The sequence below is a fragment of the Bombina bombina genome, chromosome 1 (genome assembly GCF_027579735.1).
Source record: "Bombina bombina isolate aBomBom1 chromosome 1, aBomBom1.pri, whole genome shotgun sequence".
Classification (NCBI taxonomy): domain Eukaryota; kingdom Metazoa; phylum Chordata; class Amphibia; order Anura; family Bombinatoridae; genus Bombina; species Bombina bombina.
This window is the reverse complement of record NC_069499.1, coordinates 193704528-193731287: the sequence shown is the minus strand read 5'-3', so window position 1 is coordinate 193731287 and position 26760 is coordinate 193704528. Positions and strand designations below refer to the sequence as shown.

Below are 26760 nucleotides of genomic sequence, written 5' to 3'. Positions count from 1 at the left end.
TATTGTTATACTGCATTCTCGTGTGTGTTCCCTTTTCAGTACTATTGTGACACCTGGATAATAATTGCCCCAGCGGCAGGACATAACAAGCAGACAAGGTATTGTAAATATTACAGTGTTATTTTTATTTTTTTCTACACGCTCCAGAAGGGGGGGCCGCCTATATCCTCAAATATATATAACATCAGTATTTAGGCAAATTTAAAAAATCCTTTACTTATTTAGAAGAATCTTCTTTATCACTACCACATCACTTAAAGTGTCATTAATGGTTATATCCGTTTTCATAATCTCACTTACTGCCTATCTTTGAGCCTTCTTAATTGATCATCATGTGCTTCATTCGGTAATTTTACCTATACTGCATTGATTGCTTAAATAACCGTCCATCTGGCCAGCCATTAAGCTAAGGCATTTTTTAGGATTTATGTCAATGTTCAGTACAATCAGCCACCCTACTGCTTGTCCCATTGAGAGTAAGAGGTTAAACACATAGTTAAAGTACAACTCGGTAACTGCAGACAACTGATGGTCCCTGAGCAAACACAGCTGGTGACACAATCAGTACTGGCAATCACACAGCTGGGTCATGCAACTACTGCTGCTTATTGGGTCAGCGACTGTGTGCACTCAGAACCAGTAGCTCTCTGCAGTTTAGGTATAGTACTTTGTGGAGGTTAAAGACATAGGCTTGCAGGGTCAGTAATGCTAAAATTACACACACAAAATAGAGCATGTCATTTTTGCACTATAAGGACTCTTTAAAGGGACAGTATACACTCATTTTCATATAACTGCATGTAATAGGCACTACTATAAAAAATAAGATGCACAGATACTGATATAAAAATCCAGTATAAAATCGTTTAAAAACTTACTTAGAGTTCCACAACTTCAATTACCTGATAATAAAAGTACCAACGACCCCCTTAGTATTGCCAATATATTCGCTGATTTTTATTGCGATCTCTGCAACCTTCCTTTACATAAAAAAGATAAAAATAGTCTTGAGGACTTAGATAAATTTTTAGGTTCCAACACACTTCCCAAAATTTCAGTCGAAGAGCGCAATTAAATTGAATGTTCCTATATCTCAGGATGAGATTAAATTAGATATAAAAACTATGAAAAGTTCTAAAGCACCAGGTCCAGATGGATACTCAGGTATTTTTTAATAAATCTTTGCAAGATGTTCTAGTACCCCAACTTTTATTGGTATTTAGTACAATAATGCAGGGTAAAGAAATACCTAAAGAAATGCTCATGGCCAGAATAGCAGTCATACCCAAGCCGGGAAAAAATAAACAGCACTGTCAGAATTATAGACCCATCTCATTGATAAATCAAGACGTAAAATTATTCACAAAAATTTTAAGACTCAATCCCATTCTCACATCATTAATCCACCCAGACCAAGTGGGATTCATATAAAACAGAGAGGCCCCGGATAACATTTGTAAGATTATAGATTTGATTAATGTGGCTACGGTGGAAAAAACGCCTACTCTGTTCCTTTCTTTGGACGCAGAGAAGGAGTTTGACAGAATCAACTGGGATTACATGTTTGCGGTCCTGGAGAGGACGGGTATCACCCAAGCTTTTCATGATGCTCTTACCACCCTTTACTCGCACCCCTCAGCTTTCGTCAAGCTTTCAGGTTATCAGTCTAAGCCAATTCAGATCAGTAATGGGACGAGACAGGGCTGCCCTCTGTCTCCATTGCTGTTCGCTTTATGTATCGAACCGCTAGCTATCCATATCAGAAGTGATCCTGACATATCTGGTCTCAGAGTAGGAGCTAACGATAAAGTTTCGCTATTTGCAGATGATATAATATTATCATTAACTAAACCACTACTCTCCCTCCCACCACTATATTCAACACTTAATTATTGAATTCTGTCCGGTTACAAAATAAACGAGGATAAATGTGAAGCACTCGGCATTAATTTACCCCAACACACAAAAAAACTATTAGAACTTAACTTTACTTTCAAATGGGCACAAAAAAACAGAATTTATGTTTACCTGATAAATTTCTTTCTCCTACGGTGTATCCGGTCCACGGCTTCATCCTTACTTGTGGGATATTCTCAATCCCTACAGGAAGTGGCAAAGAGAGCACACAGCAAAGCTGTCCATATAGCTCCCCTCAGGCTCCGCCCCCCCAGTCATTCGACCGACGGTTAGGAGAAAAAGGAGAACCATAGGGTGCAGTGGTAACTGTAGTTTATAAAAATAAATTTAAACCTGACTAAAATGCCAGGGTGGGCCGTGGACCGGATACACCGTAGGAGAAAGAAATTTATCAGGTAAACATAAATTCTGTTTTCTCCTACATTGGTGTATCCGGTCCACGGCTTCATCCTTACTTGTGGGAACCAATATCAAAGCTTTAGGACACGGATGAAGGGAGGGAACAAGTCAGGTAACCTAAACGGAAGGCACCACTGCTTGCAAAACCTTTCTCCCAAAAATAGCCTCCGAAGAAGCAAAAGTATCGAATTTGTAAAATTTGGCAAATGTATGCAGTGAAAACCAAGTCGCTGCCTTACAGATCTGTTCAACAGAAGCCTCATTCTTGAAAGCCCAAGTGGAAGCCACAGCTCTAGTAGAGTGAGCTGTAATTCGTTCAGGAGGCTGCCTTCCAGCAGTCTCATAAGCCAACCGGATGATGCTTTTCAGCCAGAAAGACAGAGAGGTCGCAGTCGCCTTTTGACCTCTCCTCTTACCAGAATAGACGACAAACAAGGACAAAGTTTGTCTGAAATCTTTAGTTGCTTTTAGGTAAAACTTCAAAGCACGAACCACATCGAGATTGTGTAACAGACGTTCCTTGTTAGAAGCTGGGTTAGGACACAGAGAAGGAACAACTATTTCCTGGTTAATATTCTTATTGGAAACCACTTTTGGAAGAAAACCAGGTTTGGTACGTAAAACAACCTTATCTGTATGAAACACCAGATAGGGTGAATTACACTGCAAAGCAGACAATTCAGAAACTCTTCTAGCGGAAGAGATAGAAACCAAAAACAAAACTTTCCAAGATAGTAACTTAATATCTATGGAATGTAGAGGTTCAAACGGAACGGTGGAAAGACATAAGCTAGATTGAACGACCAAGGCGCTGCTAAGGCATCTACCAGTGTCGCCTTGGGATCCCTGGACCTGGACCCGTAACATGGAACTTTTGAGTTCTGACGTGACGCCATCAGATCCAGATCCGGAATGCCCCATAGTTGAGTTAACTGGGCAAAAACCTCCGGGTGAAGTTCCCACTCCCCCGAATGGAAAGTCTGACGACTCAGATAATCCGCTTCCCAGTTGTCCCCTCCTGGGATGTGAATTTCTGATAGATGGCAGGAGCGATCCTCTGCCCATTTGATGATCTTGGATACCTCTCTCATCTCATAATGCTTTGAAAAGGTTGCACACAAATTTTCAGACCAATTAACCCCTTAATGCCCAAACCGGAGCTAATAACAGCAGTTAACCGGTTAACACACTACAGTACTCTGCCACAGCTTGCCATGTGGCTTTTACCTTCCTTAGGGTTATTTTGTTAAGAATATAAGCCTCCCTGGAGCCCTTCCTGATGCCTCCGGACTCCCCACGTGAAGCTGCATGAACTGGCTAGTCAAAACAAGTGCACAATTGAGGCGCGAAAATGAGGCTTCCTTCCTCTGCATACCAGAGTGGAGGGGCCTTTCTGACTAGATTAGGTGTCCAACTAAGTGCCAGGCGCAAATTAATCCCCAAAAGTGTTTTAAGTTGATAAAAAAACACCTATTTAAGTTGAAAACTTGCTAAAAAGCAATCGATTAGCCCACAATAGTGTCAACCAGCATAAGCCCTTAAAATAAGCCATCCTTTTATTGCTGAATCTAATAACAATGGCTTACCTATCCCAGAGGGAATTTCTGACAGTCTTCTAGCATTACTGGGTCTTGACTGACTGATCATACCTGAAGCAAGCCTGCAAACTGTTCCCCCCAACTGATGTTATCTGGTTTCAACAGTCCTGCGTGGGAACAGCAATGGATTTTAGTTACTGGTGCTAAAATCATAGTCCTCTTAGCAGAAATCTTCTTCACTTTCTGCTGCAGAGTAAATAGTACAAGCCGGCACTATTTTAAAATAACAAACTCTTGATAGAAGAAATAAAAAACTACAACTAACACCACATACTCTTTACCACCCCCGGGGAGATGCTACTAGTTAGAGCGGCAAAGAGAATGACTGGGGGGCGGAGCCTGAGGGGAGCTATATGGACAGCTTTGCTGTGTGCTCTCTTTGCCACTTCCTGTAGGGATTGAGAATATCCCACAAGTAAGGATGAAGCCGTGGACCGGATACACCAATGTAGGAGAAAAACTTAAGTACCTGGGAATATATCTTCCTGCCAATATCTACTCTTTATATCAAGTAAATTATCTCCCTATGTTTACACATATCAGAAATTTAATCACCAAGTGGTTAAGACTCAAGATATCTTTTTATGGAAGAATTGTCTCCACTAAAAGGACTCTTCTGCCAAAATTACTATATTTATTTAGATCTTTACCGATCTCTATTCCAATAGCTGAGCCTATGGACACATATTGGATCGGCAGCTGCTGATACAGAACAAATCTCAAGACTATTATGGTCCGAAAAAAACATGGACAGCCTCTAATACACAAAATTGTAGCGATATCACACACTATTTTTATATGGAATAAGCTGACTGCCAAATTTCCATTGATCCAAGTCAATTCAAAATTAACACCTCTGATACTACCACAAACCTCAATAGACTCACTTACACAACAGAAATGGGCTAACAAGGGGCTATATAGAATAGCTGATGTGCTGGTGGGCGACAGTTTTTTTTATATCATACGAGCAATATAAAGCCATTGATCCTGATGACAGAAATATATGGTATCATTATCTACAATTGAAATCTAGAGTTCATGAGGTGACAGGTACTTTCAAGATACAGACACCCACTATATTTGAATCCTTATGTTTAACTAAAGACCTGACACATGGTACGATACCCTATGTTTAACAATAGTTTTAGAGAGACTAAATCACCAACCATTATGAAATGGGAACAAGATCTAGATAAGACGTGGCCTCTGAAGACATGGTACTCAAACTTAGCCAAGGGAATGTCATTCACACATAATGCTTTACTTAAGGAAAATTTTCTCAAGGTGGCTTTCAGATGGTACTTGCACCCAACTAGGTTTGGAAGCTCTGAAGACTCATCACTGAGGCTTTGCTTCAAGGGATGTGGTGATAGAGGGACATATTTGCACATGTGGTGGCAGTGTGACAAAATTAGGGAGACTTGGGAGAGAACATCTGATCTACTTAGTTCCATTTTTCAGAAAGAAATCATGTTACATCCTGAACATGCATTACTACACTTCCCATTACCACAAATACCGAAAAGGCATCATAAATTAGTTATGACAATATGTACAGTAGTAAGAATTAACGTAGCACAGTTTTGGAAATCTGCGCCTCCTAGCTTTGGGTCCATTGAAAAAAGATAGCACACCATTATGAAATGGCAAGTATGGCAGCAGAAACTCTAAACACTAAAGAAAATTTTGTTATACAATGGGAACCATATATTATGTACCATGAAGCTAGAGAGAGGAGAAATAACAAATCTTTACAGTGAACATACGACATAAAATTAAGATTACATTCAGGAGCCGGGGCCAATCACCTATCACTTATTATCTATCACATACTTATCCCTTCATTGAAGTAATATTAAGGTCTACAGAGAATAGATTAAAATGGAAATTTGTTGATTACACTGTTTTGTTAATTGTACATGCCTGAGTACGTTATTATAAAACTTAATAAAAACTATTTCAAATAAAAACTTACTTAGAAGCTCTCAGTTTAGCTCTATTGAAAAGGTAGCTGGAAAGCCCAATGCAAGTGGGAAATGAGACACCCCTCCCCCTTATTTTGCATATGAAAAGACCCTTTACACAAACAGGAGCAAGCTGGAGTAGGTAGCTGACGGTATTCTCATAAAACTTTTGGGCTTGGTTAGGAGTCTGAAAATCAGATAAATGTTATTTAAAAATAAGCAAAACTATACAATTAAAAAAAAACAAAAAAACTTTATGGGCTATATAAATAGATCATCCACAAAACATCTATGCAAAGAAAAAATGAGTGCATTCATGTTAGACTTTAGCAACATTAGTGTTGTTAGTTATGTTTTTTGTGCTAGTTAAGAGATGAACAATTTACTAAAAAGAATGTTGAAGTCATTCCATCCTATGGACCATAAAAACGCTGCCAATTCCAGTACAGATAAAAACGTCATCTAAATACAATGAAAATAATTATTTAATCTATTTGCACATGTTGTATTTCATACTTCACATACACAAGAAGTTATGATGTCCCTATTTAAAAAGTTATAGTTTACTCAGACTCTGCAATTAAAAACCGAGACAACATTTTCATCTCACCTCAGTTAATGCCTTCCCGGTCAGCTGGAACACTCCTGTTTTCTGTGCTGTCTCTAGATGGGCTTTCAAGGCACTGTTCCCCATGTTAATAAGGGAAAAACCCACTTACTGCAGATAACGTGCCGTCAGTCTTTTTTTTCAAAATGCTGCTCACGTTAGTACAATCTTCCTGTTCTGTATTTGAAGAAACATTAAAATTACCAACATGTAGAACCAATCTCATGTTAAGCTGACAAATATTTCCCTTATTTTGCAGCCATAGTTTAATTTGGGTAAATCTTGGATATGGTGGTGACGCTAAATTAATGCATCACTTACAGTCCAGTATCGATAAGCTATGGCTGCAGATTGTAATAATCTAATATACTGTAAATGCATTCTTTGTGTGTCTGTAACCCAGATGCCACTACAGTACTTTTTCCATTTCAAGATAAAGATCATAATGATACAGCCAATACATTTTCGATACATTATTAGCATGGGGTTGACCCATGTATTCCAAATTTAAGCGTCAGAAAGAATACAAAAGAAAAAGACAAAGGTGTTACTATATAGGTATGTGCAGAATAATCAATAATTTAACACTACAGTAAAATATTAGAAGCTATGGGTCCCTCAAACATTACAATCACCAGTGAAACCAGTATCGCATGATTACTTTTAACACTAACAGATAGTTGATATTGTATTTGTAGACAAAAGGGCTAAGGAATTGACTTCAGAAAAGTATATTTCTTGATAACTTCTATTGCTAGCAGATAAAATTGTGTTATCTAAGATCTTCTTACATTGAATAAGAAATTTAAGCCACATTGTTATCTGGAGCAGAGACTACAAATAATTTGTGACCAATATCTAATAATGCAATTTGACAGCTCTGAATGAGTGTGTTTGCAAACAAGATGTATCAATCTGCCCAGGAGATTTCATAAAGGGACATTAAACACTTTGAGATGGTAATATAAAATGATAAATTGTATATATAAAACAACTCTGCAATATACTTTCATTATGTATTTTGTCCTCTTTGCCTGTAATTCCATTCTGAAATTGTGAGCTTTTCAGTTCCTGTTAGAAATGGAAGTGCAGCACACTGTTAAATCCAGCACAACCATTGGCTGCACACTCTAGTGACCTATTTATAACTGTCCCTAATTGGCCAAAGCAGAGAAGGTAACACAAGTTACAACATGGCAGCTCCCAGTGTTTTATAGACACTAAAACTTTACACTTATTTTGTCACTTTTTAAACAACTAATGAAACTTTAAAAAATTCATCTTCATGTTAGTCATGGACTAATCTTTTCTTTGAATGCATCATTCTATCTAGCATGTATTTAGTGTTTAATGTCCCTTTAATGTGTACGCCAAGCACATGAGCTTAAAGGGACACTGAACCCAAATTCTTTCTTTTATGATTCAAATAGAGCATGACATTTATAATCAACTTTCTAATTTACTCCTATTATCAATTCTTCTTCCTTCTCTTGCTATCTTTATTTTAAAAGCAGGAATGTAAATCTTAGCAGACAGCCCATTTTAGGTTTAGCACCATGGATAGTGCTTGCTTATTGGAGGCTTACATTTACCCACCAATAAACAAGCATGACCCACGTTCTCAACCAAAAATGGGCCGGCTCCTATGCATCACATTCTTGTTTTTTAAATAAAGATAGCAAGAGAACAAAGAAAAAAAAATTATAATAGGAGTAAATTAGAAAGTTGCTTAAAAACATAATTTATGTAAGAACTTACCTGATAAATTCATTTCTTTCATATTAGCAAGAGTCCATGAGCTAGTGACGTATGGGATATACATTCCTAACAGGAGGGGCAAAGTTTCCCAAACCTAAAAATGCCTATAAATACACCCCTCACCACACCCACAAATCAGTTTAACGAATAGCCAAGAAGTGGGGTGATAAGAAAAAAGTGCGAAAGCATAAAAAATAAGGAATTGGAATAATTGTGCTTTATACAAAAAAATCATAACCACCACAAAAAAAGGGTGGGCCTCATGGACTCTTGCTAATATGAAAGAAATGAATTTATCAGGTAAGTTCTTACATAAATTATGTTTTCTTTCATGTAATTAGCAAGAGTCCATGAGCTAGTGACGTATGGGATAATGAATACCCAAGATGTGGAACTTCCACGCAAGAGTCACTAGAGAGGGAGGGATAAAATAAAGACAGCCAATTCCGCTGAAAAAATAATCCACAACCCAAATCAAAAGTTTTAATCTTTATAATGAAAAAACTGAAATTTTAAGCAGAAGAATCAAACAGAAACAGCTGCCTGAAGTACTTTTCTACCAAAAACTGCTTCAGAAGAAGAAAACACATCAAAATGGTAGAATTTAGTAAAAGTATACAAAGAAGACCAAGTTGCTGCTTTGCAAATCTGATCAACCGAAGCTTCATTCCTAAACGCCCAGGAGGTAGAAACTGACCTAGTAGAATGAGCTGTAATCCTTTGAGGCGGAGTTTTGCCCGACTCAACATAAGCATGATGAATCAAAGACTTGAACCAAGATGCCAAAGAAATGGCAGAAGCCTTCTGGCCTTTCCTAGAACCGGAAAAGATAACAAATAGACTAGAAGTCTTTTGGAAATCTTTAGTAGCTTCAACATAATATTTCAAAGCTCTAACTACATCCAAAGAATGCAACGATCTTTCCTTAGAATTCTTAGGATTAGGACACAATGAAGGAACCACAAATTCTCTACTAATGTTGTTAGAATTCACAACCTTAGGTAAAAATTTAAATTTAAATGAAGTTCGTAACACCGCCTTATCCTGATGAAAAATCAGAAAAGGAGACTCACAAGAAAGAGCAGATAATTCAGAAACTCTTCTAGCAGAAGAGATGGCCAAAAGAAACAAAACTTTCCAAGAAAGTAATTTAATGTCCAGCGAATGCATAGGTTCAAACGGAGGAGCTTGAAGAGCCCCCAAAACCAAATTCAAACTCCAAGGAGGAGAAATTTACTTAATGACAGGTTTTATACGAACCAAAGCCTATACAAAACAATGAATATCAGGAAGATTAGCAATCTTTCTGTGAAACAGCACAGAAAGAGCAGAAATTTGTCCTTTCAAGGAACTTGCAGACAAACCTTTATCCAAACCATCCTGAAGAAACTGTAAAATTCTAGGAATTCTAAAAGAATGCCAAGAAAAATGATGAGAAGAACACCAAGAAATGTAAGTCTTCCAGACTCGATAATATATCTTCATAGACACAGATTTACGAGCCTGTAACATAGTATTAATTACGGAGTCAGAGAATCCTCTATGACTGAGAATCAAGCGTTCAATCTCCATACCTTCAAATTTAATGATTTGAGATCCTGATGGAAAAAAGGACCTTGCGATTGAAGGTCTGGTCTTAACGGAAGAGTCCACGGTTGGCAAGTAGCCATCCGCATACCAAAACCTGTGAGGCCATGCTGGAGCCACCAGCAGAACAAACGAACGCTCCTTTAGAATCTTGGAAATCACTCTTGGAAGAAGAACTAGAGGCGGAAAGATATAGGCAGGATGATACTTCCAAGGAAGTGACAATGCATCCACTGCTTCTGCCTGAGGCTCCCTGGATCTGGACAGATACCTGGGGAGCTTCTTGTTTAGATGAGAAGCCATCAGATCTATTTCTGGAAGTCCCCACATTTGAACAATCTGAAGAAATACCTCTGGGTGAAGAGACCATTCGCCCGGATGTAAAGTCTGGCGACTGAGATAATCCGCTTCCCAATTGTCTATACCTGGGATGTGAACCGCAGAAATTAGACAGGACTGAAGAGCTCTGAAAATCGCACAGAGTTCCAAAATGTTGATTGGTAATCTCGCCTCCTGAGATTCCCAAACCCCCTGCGCTGTCAGAGACCCCCATACAGCTCCCCAACCTGTCAGACTCGCATCTGTTGAGATCACAGTCCAGGTTGGAAGAACAAAAGAAGCCCCTTGAATTGAACGATGGTGATCTGTCCACCACGTCAGAGAGTGTAGTACCATCGGTTTTAAAGATATTAATTGTGATATCTTTGTATAATCCCTGCACCACTGGTTCAGCATACAGAGCTGAAGAGGTCGCATGTGAAAACGAGCAAAGGGGATCGCGTCCGATGCAGCAGTCATAAGACCTAGAATTTCCATGCATAAGGCTACCGAAGGGAATGATTGAGACTGAAGGTTTCGACAAGCTGAAACCAATTTCAGACGTCTCTTGTCCGTCAAAGACAGAGTCATGGACACTGAATCTATCTGGAAACCTAAAAAGGTTACCCTTGTCTGAGGAATTAATGAACTCTTTGGTAAATTGATCCTCCAACCATGTTCTTGAAGAAACAATACAAGTCGATTCGTATGAGATTCTGCTAAATGTGAAGACTGAGCAAGTACCAAGATATCGTCCAAATAAGGAAATACCACAATACCCTTTTCTCTGATTACAGATAGAAGGGCACCGAGAACCTTTATAAAAATCCTTGGAGCTGTTGCTAGGCCAAACGGCAGAGCCACAAACTGGTAATGCTCGTCTAGAAAAGAGAATCTCAGAAACTGAAAATGATCTGGATGAATCGGAATGTGCAGATATGCATCTTGTAAATCTATTGTGGACATATAATGCCCTTGCTGAACAAAAGGCAGAATAGTCCTTATAGTTACCATTTTGAATGTTGGTATTCTTACATAACGATTCAATATTTTTAAATCCAGAACTGGTCTGAAGGAATTCTCCTTCTTTGGTACAATGAATAGATTTGAGTAAAACCCCAGACCCTGTTCCAGAACTGGAACTGGCACAATTACTCCAGCCAACTCTAGATCTGAAACACATTTCAGAAATGCTTGAGCCTTCACTGGATTCATTGGAACGCGAGAAAGAAAAAATCTTCTTGCAGGAGGCCTTATCTTAAAACCTATTCTGTACCCTTGTGAAACAATGTTCTGAATCCAAAGACTGTGAATCGAATTGATCCAAATTTCTTTGAAAAAACGTAATCTGCCCCCTACCAGCTGGGCTGGAATGAGGGCCGCACCTTCATGTGGACTTGGGAGCTGGCTTTGGCTTTCTAAAAGGCTTGGATTTATTCCAAACTGGAGATGGTTTCCAAAAAGAAACCGTTCCTGTAGAGGAAGGATCAGGCTTTTGTTCCTTATTCTGACGAAAGGAACGAAAACAATTAGCAGCCCTATATTTACCTTTAGATTTTTTATCCTGTGGTAAAAAAGTTCCTTTCCCCCCAGTAACAGTTGAAATAATAGAATCCAACTGTGAACCAAACAATTTATTACCTTGGAAAGAAAGGGATAGCAAAGTTGACTTAGAAGACATATCAGCATTCCAAGTTTTAAGCCATAAAGCTCTTCTAGCTAAAATAGCTAAAGACATATACCTGACATCAACCCTAATGATATCAAAGATGGCATCACAAATAAAGTTATTAGCATGTTGAAGAAGATTAACAATGCTATGAGAATTATGATCTGTTACTTGTTGTGCTAAAGCCTCCAACCAGAAAGTTGAAGCTGCAGCAACATCCGCCAAAGATATAGCAGGCCTAAGAAGATTACCTGAACATAAATAAGATTTTCTTAGAAAGGATTCAAATTTCATATCTAAAGGATCCTTAAAAGAAGTACTATCTGCCGTAGGAATAGTAGTACGTTTAGCAAGAGTAGAGATAGCCCCATCAACTTTAGGGATTTTGTCCCAAAACTCTAATCTGTCAGATGGCACAGGATACAATTTTTTAAACCTTTTAGAAGGAGTAAAAGAATTACCCAGATTATTCCATTCCCTGGAAATTACTTCAGAAATAGCATCAGGGACGGGAAAAACTTCAGGAATAACTACAGGAGGTTTAAAAACCGTATTTAAACGTTTAAATTTAGTATCAAGAGGACCAGATTCCTCTATTTCTAATGCAATTAAGACTTCTTTAAGTAAAGAACGAATAAATTCCATTTTAAATAAATATGAAGATTTATCAGTGTCAATTTCTGAAACAGAATCCTCTGAACCAGAGAAATCATCATCAGAAACAGAATCAGAATGATGATGTTCATTTAAAAATTCATCCGATAAATGAGAAGTTTTAAAAGTCTTTTTACGTTTACTGGAAGGAGGAATAGCAGACATAGCATTCCTAATGGATTTAGAAACAAAATCTCTTATGTTAACAGGAACACCCTGAGTATTATATGTTGATGGAACAGCAACAGGTAAAGGAACATTACTAAAGGAAATATTATTTGCATTAGCAAGTTTATCATGACATTCATCACAAACAACAGCCGGAGGGACAGTTACCACAAGTTTACAACAAATGCACTTAGCTTTGGTAGATCCAGCATCAGGCAGCGAATTTCCAGAAGTAGCTTCTGATCCAGGGTCAATCTGAGACATCTTGCAATATGTAATAGAAAAAACAACATATAAAGCAAAATTTATCAAAATCCTTAAATGACAGTTTCAGGAATGGGAAAAAATGCCAATGAACAAGCTTCTAGCAACCAGAAGCAAATAAACAATGAGACTTAAATAATGTGTAGACAATAATGATGCCCATATTTTTTAGTGCCAAAAAAGACGCCCACATTATTTGGCGCCTAAATGCTTTGGCGCCAAAAATGACGCCACATCCGGTGACGCCGACATCTTTGGTGCAAAAACGTCAAAAAAATTACGCAAATACAAACAACTTCCGGTGACAAGTATGACGCCGGAAATGACTAAGAAATTTTTTTTGCGCCAAAAAAGTCCGCGCCAAGAATGACGCAATAAAAAGAAGCATTTTCAGCCCCCGCGAGCCTAACAGCCCACAGGAAAAAAAAGTCAAATTTTAAGGTAGAAAAATTTATTTATTCAAATGCATTATCCCAAATAATGAAACTGACTGTCTGAAATAAGGAATATTGAACATCCTGAATCAAGGCAAATAAATGTTTAAACACATATATTTAGAACTTTATATAAAAGTGCCCTACCATAGCTTAGAGTGTCACAGAAAATAAGACTTACTTACCCCAGGACACTCATGTACATGTAGTAGAAAGCCAAACCAGTACTGAAAAGAGAATCAGTAGAGGTAATGGTATATATAAGAGTATATCGTCGATCTGAAAAGGGAGGTAAGAGATGAATCTCTACGACCGATAACAGAGAACCTATGAAATAGATCCCGTAGAAGGAGACCATTGAATTCAAATAGGCAATACTCTCTTCACATCCCTCTGACATTCACTGCACTCTGAGAGGAAAACCGGGCTCCAGCCTGCTGCGAAGCACATATCAACATAGAATCTAGCACAAACTTACTTCACCACCTCCATGGGAGGCAAAGTTTGTAAAACTGATTTGTGGGTGTGGTGAGGGGTGTATTTATAGGCATTTTTAGGTTTGGGAAACTTTGCCCCTCCTGGTAGGAATGTATATCCCATACGTCACTAGCTCATGGACTCTTGCTAATTACATGAAAGAAATTGAATGCTCTATCTGAATCACGAAAGAAAAAAAATTGGGTTCAGTGTCCCTTTAAAGGGAGATGTCATGGAAATGCTGAATCACTAGAAGTGATCCAGCATATCTGTTAAACAGTGCCCACTAGGATTGACCATTGTAACAAATAAAGGGGACATTTATTCATGAGGTATAAAATACATGCAGAAAGCTCTATTATTTGTTTCAAGCGTCCGTCCACGGCAGAATGCTGGTTTTGCCAAGAGGTGATGTTTCCACATCTTAGCAAATAGCGTGCGGGAAATCCGGCTCCCAAGGGTGCCAAGCCGGATTTCCCGCACAGCTATTGGCTAACAGGTGAAAACATCACCTCTCTAGCAAAACAGCGTTCTGCCATGGGCTGCCTTAGCAGCTCAGAGCGGCGAACGCTTGAAAGAAGTAAAGGAGCTTTCAGCATGAAGTATTTTATACATCATGAATGAAAGTCACCTTTATTTGTTTAAATGGTCAATCCTAGCATTTCACAAACGCTAGGATTGACTTTCACTTTAAAGGGACAGTCTAGTCAAAATGAAACTTTCATGATTCAAATAGTGAATGCAATTAAACAACTTTCCAATTTACTTTTATCATCAAATTTGCTTTGTTCTCTTGGTATTCTTTGTTGAAAGCTAAACCTAGGTAGGCTCACATGCTAATTTCTAAGCTCTTGAAGGCCGCCTCTTAACTCAGTTAATTTTGACAGTTTATCACAGCTAGACAGCGCTAGTTCATTTGTGCCTTACATATAACATTGTGCTCACTCCCACTGAGTTATTTATGAATTAAGCACTGATTGGCTAAAATGAAAGTCTGTCAAAAGAAAAGAGATAAGGGGGCAGTTTGCAGAAGCTAAGAAACAAGGTTATCACAGAAATAAAAACATATATAAGAGGTTGTGATTGCAGAATATAACTGTTGGCCAAATGCGATTTCCCTGTGGTGGATATTTTGCATTATTTTTGGGAATGTCCACCAGTTAAAGGGACACGAAACCCAAATTTTATATTTCATTATTCAGATAGAGCATGCAATTTTAAGCAACTTTCTAATTTACTCCTATTATCAATTTTTCTTCGTTCACTTGCTATCTTTATTTGAAAAAGAAGGCATCTAAGCTAAGGAGCCAGCAAATTTTTGGTTCAGACCATGGACAGCACTTGTTTATTGGTGCTGTCCAATCAGCAAGGACAACCCAGGTTGTTCCCCAAAAATGGGCAGGCATCTAAACTTACATTCTTGCTTTTTAAATAAACATACAAAGAGAATGAAGAAAATTTGATAATAGGAGTAAATTAGAAAGTTGCTCAAAATTGCATGCTCTATCTGAATTTTTCAAGGCGATTTATTTTCACTGTTTAGCAGGAAATACAGAGAGGATTTCTGCAGTTTTAATGTTCATTATACATTCATTTCATGTGCATTTACATATAGCCTATGATTGGAGGGTCTGCGTGCTAGACTCAAGCACAGCACAGCCTTTTTCTGGGGGAGTGCCAGCACCGTGGACAGGGTCGGCTCCAAGGGGGGGATTGACGGGCAATGCTCGCCCAAATGGAATGCTGTGCCCCCTCAAAAAAATATTTTTGTTATTATATAAATAGGTGTGTCATAATTCTGGAAAGGTGGTAGCCCTAGTGATACCAGTCACCAAGTGGGTATTCACACAGCATATTGTGTGTGATAACTTTCTCAGTGGAATGATGCTGACCTTTTACAAGCAACACACAGAAACTGTTCCCTGCATAATGTGTGCAAACCAGACTCTTACAGGGAGACTGTATAAATTTCTTATACGCAATGCGCCTTCACCTAGGGTAGCTATAACACCAGCCCCGAACTGTAAATATTCTCAAAGAATGTGTAAACCAGTCACTCAATGGGAACAGTTCACAAATGATACCAGCAACCTCTCAGCAAATTGTGTACATATCAATCATGGTGTGGGTGTTCCCATTAAAGTGTGTATATAGCAGTCACACGCAGTAGATGTTCCCAGCATAGCGTCTCTATCTATACCAGTCACATACAGTGGGTGGTTCCTTATACAATGCCAACCTCTTGTCCAGCCCATAAGCATGTTGTGCTCATGTTACAGTCCAATGCCTGCACTGGGCCAGCAAAACAAGCAGTAGGGAAGGAGCCCTTCTCATCCAACAGCAGCAGCACACTAAGGGAATGCTTCCACTTTACATAAACATGGCGACCCTCAGAGGCGCACATCGGTTGCTGTATCACAGTAAGTCCCAAGCTTTTCTATTTACTATATTATACAGTGTTAACCGAGCTTTGACCCTGCTCTGTGCCCGCATTATATACCCACCGGGCAGGCGGGCAGCATTCGCTCTGCGCCTGTGACTGGCATAGCGGGTCACTAACTTGTACAGGCAAAGTGTGTTGTTTTCCTGATGCTAATATATCTTCACGTCACACATATTTTATTTTGTTTACTAACATTACCAGCTGATAACATTAAAGGGACAATGAACCCATTTTTTTTCTTTTGTGATTCAGATAGAACATGCAATTTTAAACAACTTTCTAATTTACTCCTATTATCATTTTTTCTTCATTCTCTTGCTATCTTTATTTGAAAAAGAAGACATCTAAGCTTTTTTTCTTGTTTTATTACTCTGGACAGCACTTTTTTATTGGTCCATGAATTTATCCAGTAAGGGCAACCCAGGTTGTTCACCAAAAATGGGCCGGCATCTAAACTTACATTCTTGCATTTCAAATAAAGATACCAAGAGAATAAAGACAATTTGATAATAGGAGTAAATTAGAAAGTTGCTTAAAATTTCATGCTCTATCAGAATCACAAAAGAAAAAAATAGGGTTCAGTGTCCCTTTAACCAGTAGTTTACTCTCTATATGCATTTGCTTGATATTTCCACTATAGTCTCAGTGCAGTGTGGATTAAAAGTGCTTCTGTCAGATGCTTCTGTTGCAAGTGTATTTGAGTAGAAATGATGATATCACTCCGAGTGATAATTGCACTGTCAGTGTAGCATTATTTTATTTCTCTTGTAAGGGATGTCCCCTCATTCTTATCTTATTTTGACTCTCATACATGCTTTGTAAAACAATGCGTGCCCCCTCGTGAAAAAAAAATGCCCCCCTATTTAATTTGTTCTGGAGCCGAGTCTGACCGTGGAGATTAATCACAGGAGTAGGAATAAAAAGCTAAAAGAATGACTAAATGTATTGTTACAAGTTTAACTTTAGATGTCTAATTGTTTTAGTCATTGTATTTACTTTAGGAACATTAACTTGTTATTGATGGGTACACTGGTCCTTTAATGCTATTAATAGAGGGAAAATTTGGAATTTAAGCTGAAAAAAAAAAAAAAGAAATGGAGAAGGTAGGGAAGAGGAAGACACTTAGCCACTACATTTAGCCACCAATCAGCAGGCACTACCCAGGTTCTGAACCAAAAATGGGCCGGCTCCTAAACTTACATTCCTGCTTTTTCAAATAAAGTTACCTAGAGAACGAAGAAAATTTGATAATAGCAGTAAATTAGAAAGTTGCTTACAATTGCATGCTCTATCTGAATCATGAAAGAAGAAAATTGTTCTTCATATCCCTTTAACTTGGAAGCACTAACTGGGAAAGAAAATAAATCAAAATAAAAAACACAATAATACTAATTCAAAAAAGAGAAATAATATTTCAAACCCTGCTTATTCATACATATTTCATCGTCATTCAATTTCAAGGCTATAAGAGCAGATTAGCAGCATTAAGAAGCTTTTTAACGGTCTTACCTGAGTTAACACTACTGTTGCCAAGACAAAATGTGATGCACTCTCAATAATTGATAGCCAAAAACCTGTTAATAAAAGGTTTAAATGTACATTAAACAAACATATCAGCAAATTAGCACTGCAATGAAAACAATCTCCAACAAGGTAAATGTTTTAAAACATGTTTACACTATGATTATGTTCTTTTTAATTGTAAGAATCAGTTTAAAGCGACAGTAAAGTCAAAATTAAACTCTGACGATTTAGATAGAGCATGTAGTATTAAACTTTCCAATTTACTTATATTACCTAATTGGCGTTGTTCTCCTGGCATCCTTTGTTGAAAGGCATACATAGATAGGCTCAGGAACAACAATGCACTATTAAAAGCTAGCTAGCTGCTGATTAGTGGCTGCACAAATATACCTCTTTTCATTGGCTCGTCCAATTTGTTCAGCTAGCTCCCAGTACTGGATTTTTTTCTCCTTTAACAAAGGATACCAAGAGAAGGAAACAAAATTGATAATAGAAGTACATTGGAAAGTTGTCCCTTTGAGAAATGGAAGCAACTTTACAAATAAGTTTTACAGATGCAAAGGAATACAAGTGTGGCACTGTCAAATAAAAAGGTTTTTTTTTAACTGCATTTTTAATCTAAAACAGCAAAATATTAGGAGGCAGATTTTTTGGTCTAAACCCCTTTTGTTGTTTGCAACACATCACAATGATTTAACCCCTTGCTAGTATCACAGCCCTAGATTAACTCTTCAGGGAACTACTAAAGTACACACACACCAGTTATTCTGTACTAAACACCCATACCTATAAATATATACAGGCCTCCACTCTAAGTGTTGTCAAAATGTCCAACTGCCATACTGATCTTTAAAGGGACAGTCTACACCAGAATTTGTATTGTTTTAAAAGATAGATAATCCCTTTATTACCCATTCCCCAGTTTTGCATAACCAGCACAGTTATAATAATATACTTTTAACCTCTGTGATTATCTTGTATCTAAGCCTCTGCAAACTGCCCCTTTATTTCAGTTCTTTTGACAGACTTGCAGTCTAGCCAATCAGTGCCTGCTCCCAGATAACTTCACGTGCACGAGCACAGTGTTATCTATATGAAATACGTGAACTAACACCCTCCAGTGGTGAAAAACTGTTAAAATGCATTCTGAAGAGGTGGCCTTCAAGGTCTAAGAAATTAGCATATGAAACTCCTAGATTAAGTTTTCAACTAAGAATACCAAGAGAACAAAGCAAAATTGGTGATAAAAGTAAATTGGAAAATTGTTTAAAATTACATGCTCTATCTGAATCATGAAAGTTTATTTTTGTCCTAGACTGTCCCTTTAAACCATAAGCCCTCCAGCATTACAGTTTTCATGGGTTTCTAGCATAGCCAATGCCAGTATTGCAGATTAGTCCACAGTTGCTGCTGTGTGGACCACACCTTTCCATTTTGCAGCATGCACTGGCAACGCTATGCGTCACTTCTATACCACTGCCTCCCCTCCACACAGCACAGACTTATAGTTTTCGCCCTCTTTCCTCCCCGCAGATTGTAAAGGTGAGCCAATGGCTGAAATTCTTGGTGCAGATGTTCTGAGTAATCAAGGGATTACAATTGTGATGCAAGTGTGTGCTCCAAGATACTAAAGGTTACGCTACTTCTGGCAGTGTGTCAATCGGCAGTGATTTAAACCCATGTTTTCCATGCGTTTTCCAGCTAATGAGGGGTTGAAAGGGTTGGTTCCATCTATAAATTACTTTCCATTAAAGTCTGTAGGCTGTCATCCACTCTTGTCAATCCACAGAATACAACTATAATTTTAATCTGGTCCTTACAGTGTTTGCCGGTGTTCTGTCAATTACTCCAATTCCTTGAAAACTCCAATCTGACGTCACTTCCGGTGACTCTTCTATTTTCACTATCTGTTTTGCCTGTCTTGGGGGGCGCACCGCCGATCCTCTGGCATACACCCCAAGTAAACCTTGGGGAATGAGGTTTAAGAGGGGGGCTTTGCCCCCCTTGAACACCCCAGACGGAGGCAAAATAGATAGTGAAGATAGGCGATCACAGTGCCCATCTGATTGGTTGTGAATCCTGTCACTCACTGAGACTCGAAACAATCAGTTGTATGGAGTTTTTGATGAATTGGAGTTCTCGATAGAACCCCGGCACGATGGCATTATGAAGTAGCTGGTGGGAGCAGTGTAATCATTTGCAATATCAAATAATTTTATTTTATTTATGAATGTTATTTTAGCTACACAAAACACAGATTAATTGTTTCATATAATGTTACATTGTGCAAAAAACATGGAAAAAATATTACCTAATTTTACCCGGTTAGTATAATAAGACTGGTGATGTGTATTAAATTGGTCCTAGGGAGTACACGGTCTTAGAACCTGTACTCAGGGAGCACTTTCTATGGCTACTTCTAATTTCCCCTCTCTCTAAACATATTCCATCCTCGTAATTCTATGTAAACACAGCCACAATTTAATTACTCTTAGCCTACCACTGTAAGTGAGCTGTGCTTGGTCTGTGTTCTTCTATCAACTTAAAAGGACAGTTTACCCCAAAAATGTATTTCCTTTAATTTGTTCCCAATTATCCATTTTACCTGCTGGAATGTATTAAAATGTTTACAACTAGCTCCTTAACATTTATATTGACATTTGAAATAACTTATTTAGTCTGTAGAATCCCTACCTATACTGAAAGTTTGTATACCTAGGTATAGGCTATTAATTATGTAAACACAGACAGCAGAATAAATTACTCTAACAGTGGGAGGTGAAAGAGATAAAGCTCTAAAATTTTCTTAGTATTGTAGATAGATAAGAAAGGGAAGCATTTGACTGATAAGATAAAAGGATCTGATCGCACTGCAAGCTTAGCCTATTTTGATGGGCTGTGGTTTCAAAGAGCAAGGCCAGTTTTTCCCTTGTGAAGAGAAGCATAAATAAGCAATTTATCGTATCTACAGTAGTATAACAAGTCATTGGGAAGTGAACACATTAAGGGGAAAACAATGTACTGTCCCTTTAATATCTAAAGGGATTTCATTATGATATTCACTCCATTCTATAGAACACACCTATAATTCCACTTAATCTGGCTCTTAGAACCTGCTAATACTGTACTTGGTGAGCATCTGTGCCAAACATCTATTTGATCCATATCGATATTTTCTCTCCTTGCCATGTTTAAGTTCCTTTCCTATTAAAGTTTCTGAAAAATCCATTCACATCAATTTTCTTAGATGGTGTACATATTCAGCCTTACTTTCTTTTACCTAAAAAAAATCAATCTTCTACACTCTGTTACCCTTTAAACATGTCAACAGAGTCACTGTTCTTTAACCCCTTGGCTACCAGAGGCAGTTTCAATATTTTGTTAATAGTTAGTGTAAAAATCATGTTTACCGTGCATTTTAGGAGCTCATACTTTATACATCTTTTTTAATAAAAAAAAATCATACCTTGGCTTCGATAAACTGCACCCACAGGAAAAGTGCCTTTTCACAAAATAAACAAATCGTAACTACCGGTGAAAGCAGACTTTATTTGACAACAATCCGGAAACCGCCCTTCTTCTTCCCTGTTACTAACAGTTTGCCACACACAAGATGGCTCCAACAGCTTGTAGAGTCCATACACAATATGGCAGCTCCACTGTCATCTCGCGTTTGTGCCATTCACAATATGGCAACGTTGCAGTTATTCCCCGTGTATGCCATTCAAAATATGACCGACATTGTTCGTAGACTTGGGTCATAGCATGCGCTCTCTGTGGTTGGTTACAGCTTCCTTGCGCTAGTTTGAAGTTTTTCAATTAGATATGTCATTGTGTATCTGCTAGATGGCGTCGAATCCTTGGGATACCGTACAGCCTACAGCTGCGGCTTTGCTGATAGAGAAATGCCTGGAATCCGGGGTTCTCACGCAGGTAGAGAGTGCAATGTATCTCCCAAAACGTTACTTAGAAATTTGAATTTAGAATAAGTCGCATGCTATATTCTTAATAATGTATACTCTTGTTATTTGACAATTTGTGGCTAGATATCTTTTTAAAATAGCTTCTACAGAATGATCCCTCTTTTACGCAATATGTTATATAGTTGCACAGTTTACTTGCCAACATTTGAAACAAATTCCCAGGGACACTTTGCAGGAGAGAGACGCACATTTACGGCTTGCATAGACCCCCATACTGACAGGAAAGATTCCGTCATGATTCAGACAATGTATTTTTTTAAATTCACTTCTGCTTTGTGCGCTAAAAAAAGGATATGCACATATCCTCAACAGCAATTAGCTACTGGAAGCTACACAGAGTTGTCATGTGTCATTGGCTCTCCAGATGTGTTTAGCTATCTCACAGAAGTGCATTCATTGCTGCTTTGGCACCGACTTAATTATGTGTTTAATCACTTTGCTAGAGTTATACACATGATTACTGTATATGTAAGTAATAGTGCAATAAGAAAATAAGCTTTAATAGCATTTTTTATGCAGTTATAGCCCTTTAATGCAGGTTAAAGCATCAAGCTTCTCATCACAAAATTGACATAGGAAGAATACCTTTTATAGCAAGTAACAAAATAAGCAAGGGTTAAATTATTAACCACTGAGCATCTGTATAAGCAAGACTCCACAAAGCACCCTAGTTTATATAGATGTTACACAGCCTGAAATTAAACAGTGATATTACCTCAATGTGTTAATTTGCTAACTGCTGTTTTGGGGCTGCTGAGAACAATATATGCAGATATGTTGAGGATTTGTTTTTATATTTTACTTTTTCTAAGACTAGGGTTGCCAAATGTCCAGTATTCAACCGGACAGTCCAGTATTTTAACAGGCTGTCCAGTAAAATCTGTACAAAAATACTGGACACTTAAATGTCCATTATTTTTAAAGACCCCTGTCAGCTAAATGTAAAGGACCTTCTAGGCCTTTATGCATTAGAAATATGGCTCAAAAAGAAGTTACACTGTGCATTTTCTATTATATGTGTTACAGGCAACCATGAGGGTGGTCAATCATTGCTGGGTTGGTTACCGCTAGCATCCAAGGGGGTTACATCACTGCTCTGTACATGTGTTACTGGCAACCAAGGGGATACAATGACTGCCTAATTATTTTTTGCTCTCAGAGTTTCAGGCTCATATTACGAGTTGAAAGTAAAAAGTTTGCTCTTTCATGTTCATAACGTCACAGTATAAAATAGACTTTGAGAAGTTGCGAATACAAAATCGCATTCCCCCCATAGACTTCAATGTAGCTGAAAAATACCTAGCACCCACAAGTCACATAAACACGATAAGAAGATAATATTGCATCTTTCATAATCTAATGTTCTGCAAATAGCAGAATATGTTCTATGTATTCTTAAAGAGAGATTTAAATGTATATCTGATGGATATTTGCACAAATATATATTTATACATACATATATATATATATATATATATATATGTGTGTATGTACTTGATTATATATAGGTCTAGATGTATACAGATATATAGGATTATCTATACATTGGAATGTGAAATTTATATAGTAAATACATAGTTAAACACTTATGAATATTGCATAAATATGTTTTTCATGTTTTCATCTACTTAACTGCAAAGGGCTCCAATGCACTTATATATATGTCTATATGTATGCATATGTATTTAAGTGTTTATATTCTGTGAATACGTATATACAAATATAAATACATATATAAATACATATATACACACATATACATATTTAGCCATGTGTATGAATGTGCAGTATCTCTATGTTAAAGCCCTTTGCAGTCTTTTTATATATAACACCTGAGACCTCATATCTTTGAGCCCTTATAACTTTTTAATGCAATATTTTTATTTAATATTTTTGTATCAGATAGTGTTGTTATGAATTTAACTGTACTTTTAAATGTTGATATGTTTTGTAAATTCAGCAATGTATATCAAGGGAATTAAGCACATTTGATAATAGGAGTAAATTGGAAAATCATTTAAAATTGCCTGTAATATTCTATCTGAATCCGGAAAGAACAAAAATGGGTTTTATATCCCTTTAGTAGGTCCCATACGATGTAACCTGTAGTGTACTGCAAACATTTAACAATAAATGCTCTCAAGAATTAGAACATTATATTTTTTTATCAAGGCAAAGAATTTACTAGACATGTGCAAAAATGCATACTTTATTATTCAGTTTGTAAACAAATAATGTAGTTATCCTCTTTCTTTGGCAATTACTTTGATTTGACACCAGATAAAAGAGCAATTTAAAATATCTAAATAGCTGATTTTTAAGTTTTAATAGGGCTGTTTTTCAAGTTCTCAGTATACTGTAAATAAGCCTTCTTTACTAGGTGTGTTACAGTATGATGAGCTTGTAGGCAACTTGGTAAATGGAGGCCTGCACTGAATTAAGCATGGACATAACTGCTAGAGGTTTTTCGGGTGATCCAGGGTGATCCAGTTGCTGCTGGGTGATTCGGGTGATCCAGTTGCTACTATCATTAAGAGATATTCTTTGTGTCCTCATATTTAAATATACAAACATTTTTATTGCAGATATGTGCAGAACATCTGACCATTTAATAGTTTTAGGTAGGAACACTTTTACTATGTCAAGGGCACTTGGCAATCAGGCAAAATTTTGACTCTTATGATATATGGAAGCCTTATTATTCTGTAATAGTTATGCTTGCATACAAACCCAGTACAAAACGAGTGGTGTCTTGCAGGGGAATAATATATTGTAATACTACAAAGTGTTTTTTCACTATAGGCAGGTTGTTTCGCCCTCGTTGGGGCTCTTCAGTATGATGTAGGTGCTATGTTATTGGACTCCAGCATTGATTTCAGGTTTACGGCTATATGCCAGTTTTGCTGATGATTACATTCATTTTTGTAACCACACTTACAATGCGTGAAATTAATGCTTGAGCAGAACAGCAGCACCAACCATAGACAGCCTGTTTGGCCCATTTGGGGCTCATTCCTCCATTGTATTAATCCTAGCAAAAAATAAATGTACTTATCTGTGCAAAATTGCAACACTTACAATTCAAAATCCATTTCAATATAATGGGCAGCCCTGTAGCAAAGGATGGAATGCTCGAGGACATCAGCATCAACCATAATGACTTGAGTGAGAAAGAGTCCCAAAGTAGCGAAACAGGCTGCCTATGGTTGATGCTGTGTTATTTAAGCCTCATGTATTTCACAGTTTGCTATACTACTGGTTTAAACTGACAGGAGCATAAGGGGTGCCATATTAAAATGCATTTTGAATTAGTAATACTCTGTGGGATAATTTGTATATTCTATGCATTGTATATTTATTCCTTGCTGAACTAATTAAATGGAGGGTTTATCTCACTCTATTAACAACAATACATTTATTTGGTACAGTGGGAGTCCCTGCTCTAAAGGATTTCCATGGATGTAAGTGCAGACCCTGTTCCAAGGAGCTTACAATCTAGTGTTTCAGTGCTTTGCTCAAAGAGCTTACATTCTTGTATTTAAGGAGAACTTACCTCTGGATACTTACAGTGTAGAGAAATAAAAGAAATCCCTGATGTAAGACTGCACTCAGCATGTGGCATAACACTAGTCCCTCTGAAATCTTCAATCTTCCTGCCACTGCCATAGAGTATTCCAGTCTTCGTTATACTGCTTGCCAGATATGAATCAGTCTATGCACATCTTGTAAGGATTTTTCATCCAATGCAAGAACATAGGTGCATGACACACTGTACTTTATAATGCAGTTTTTTTTTTTTTTTTTTTTCAATTTCTAATCTGAGGTATAAAATACAGGACCATCCCATGACCTATCAAATCGTGTGCTTCACTAGGACTCTCTGCTTCAAAAATCCAACAGTAGTACTTGTCCCACAGTGACTGTAGGCATTAGCTGTCCTGTGACCCCTTCAAGTTCCATTTGTTGGGCTGAGGCTCCAACTTTTGTTTTTATATGTGTCTCGTTTCACAATAAATTTTGTATTTTTTTGCAACCCCCTTTTGGATGCTCACTTAATCTTTTTATTCTGGAAAATAAGAAGGTATTGTAGCCTGGAGGCAGAAGTCGTATGTGACATTCAAGTTTAGTTTCACAGATATAATAGTCCTTGTTCCAGGTTGCTGCAGTTCTCAGATAAAATTGTAAACCAGCTGCAAGGTGCTTATTGGTGTCCCTACGTCAAGGCATTGCATTGAGGATATAAGTGCAAACATATTAATCATATCATTGTATTCTCTTCACCAAGATCCTTAACATTATTACAGTAGACAGATATGTGCAGTAAGAATGGATTTAAGCCATTCAATTTCATTTAATATCAGTTTATTAAAGTTATAGCAGTGTAAGTGTAATTATGCTTTATTGTTGGTGTTATGACTCAAGTTCTAGTGTCACAGAGATGATTCGTATATTGTATATCAATAAGCCTTGAAAAGTACAGAAAACTTTAAACATACAGAACCAAATTAAAGCTAAAGATTTCTATGAAATGGGAAAGTAAAGAAAAGCGTGACAGAAATGTGAGAAATTATCTGACCTCACTGCACATGTCTGTAGGCTCTTGGAGCAGGATCTGTATTTACAATCTAATGTGGTAATGGGATGTCTTGCTCAAAGAGCTAACAAACTTGTTAATCTCAGAAAATCTTACCTTAGATACTTACAGTTTAGTAATATAAAAATCCTTGAAGGAAATCTGCCATCAGCGCGTATACTGCTGGCCAGATGCGCATCAGTCTGATCTGAATTTATTTCAGATTGCCAGTTGCCTTTTCTTCATCCGGGTCAAGCAGAACAAACAGCAGCATCAGATGCTGCACCTTGCAGTACAGTGTTTCATGAGGTTCCCAGCGAGTTTGCAGCGTAAAAACATCTGCCATCAGCGTGAATACTGCTGGCCAGATGTGCATCAGTCTGATCTGAATTTATTTCAGATTGCCAGTTGTCTTTTCTT

At 37.6% G+C, this 26760-nt stretch overlaps 2 protein-coding genes across 3 annotated transcripts in view; one reads left to right on the top strand and one right to left on the bottom strand.

Annotated features, from left to right (window-relative positions):
• LRRC57 (leucine rich repeat containing 57) overlaps positions 1 to 21558 on the bottom strand; it is an 83567-nt gene extending 62009 nt beyond the window's left edge. Inside the window, exons 1-3 of one of the 2 annotated variants that reach the window (XM_053697808.1) lie at positions 21251 to 21558; positions 17770 to 17834; positions 6492 to 6665 (exon numbers count right to left, since the gene is read on the bottom strand). In XM_053697808.1, the coding sequence (XP_053553783.1) occupies positions 6492 to 6575 (84 nt within the window). In that variant the 5' untranslated portion in view covers positions 6576 to 6665; positions 17770 to 17834; positions 21251 to 21558. The remainder of the gene's footprint in view (positions 1 to 6491; positions 6666 to 17769; positions 17835 to 21250) is intronic. The other variant, XM_053697809.1, reaches the window with a different exon arrangement.
• Positions 21522 to 26760, top strand: part of HAUS2 (HAUS augmin like complex subunit 2) — a gene marked incomplete in the record, with an annotated part of 63901 nt that continues 58662 nt past the window's right edge. The window contains 1 exon segment of the mRNA XM_053697810.1: positions 21522 to 21717. Within this exon segment, the coding sequence (XP_053553785.1) occupies positions 21631 to 21717 (87 nt within the window).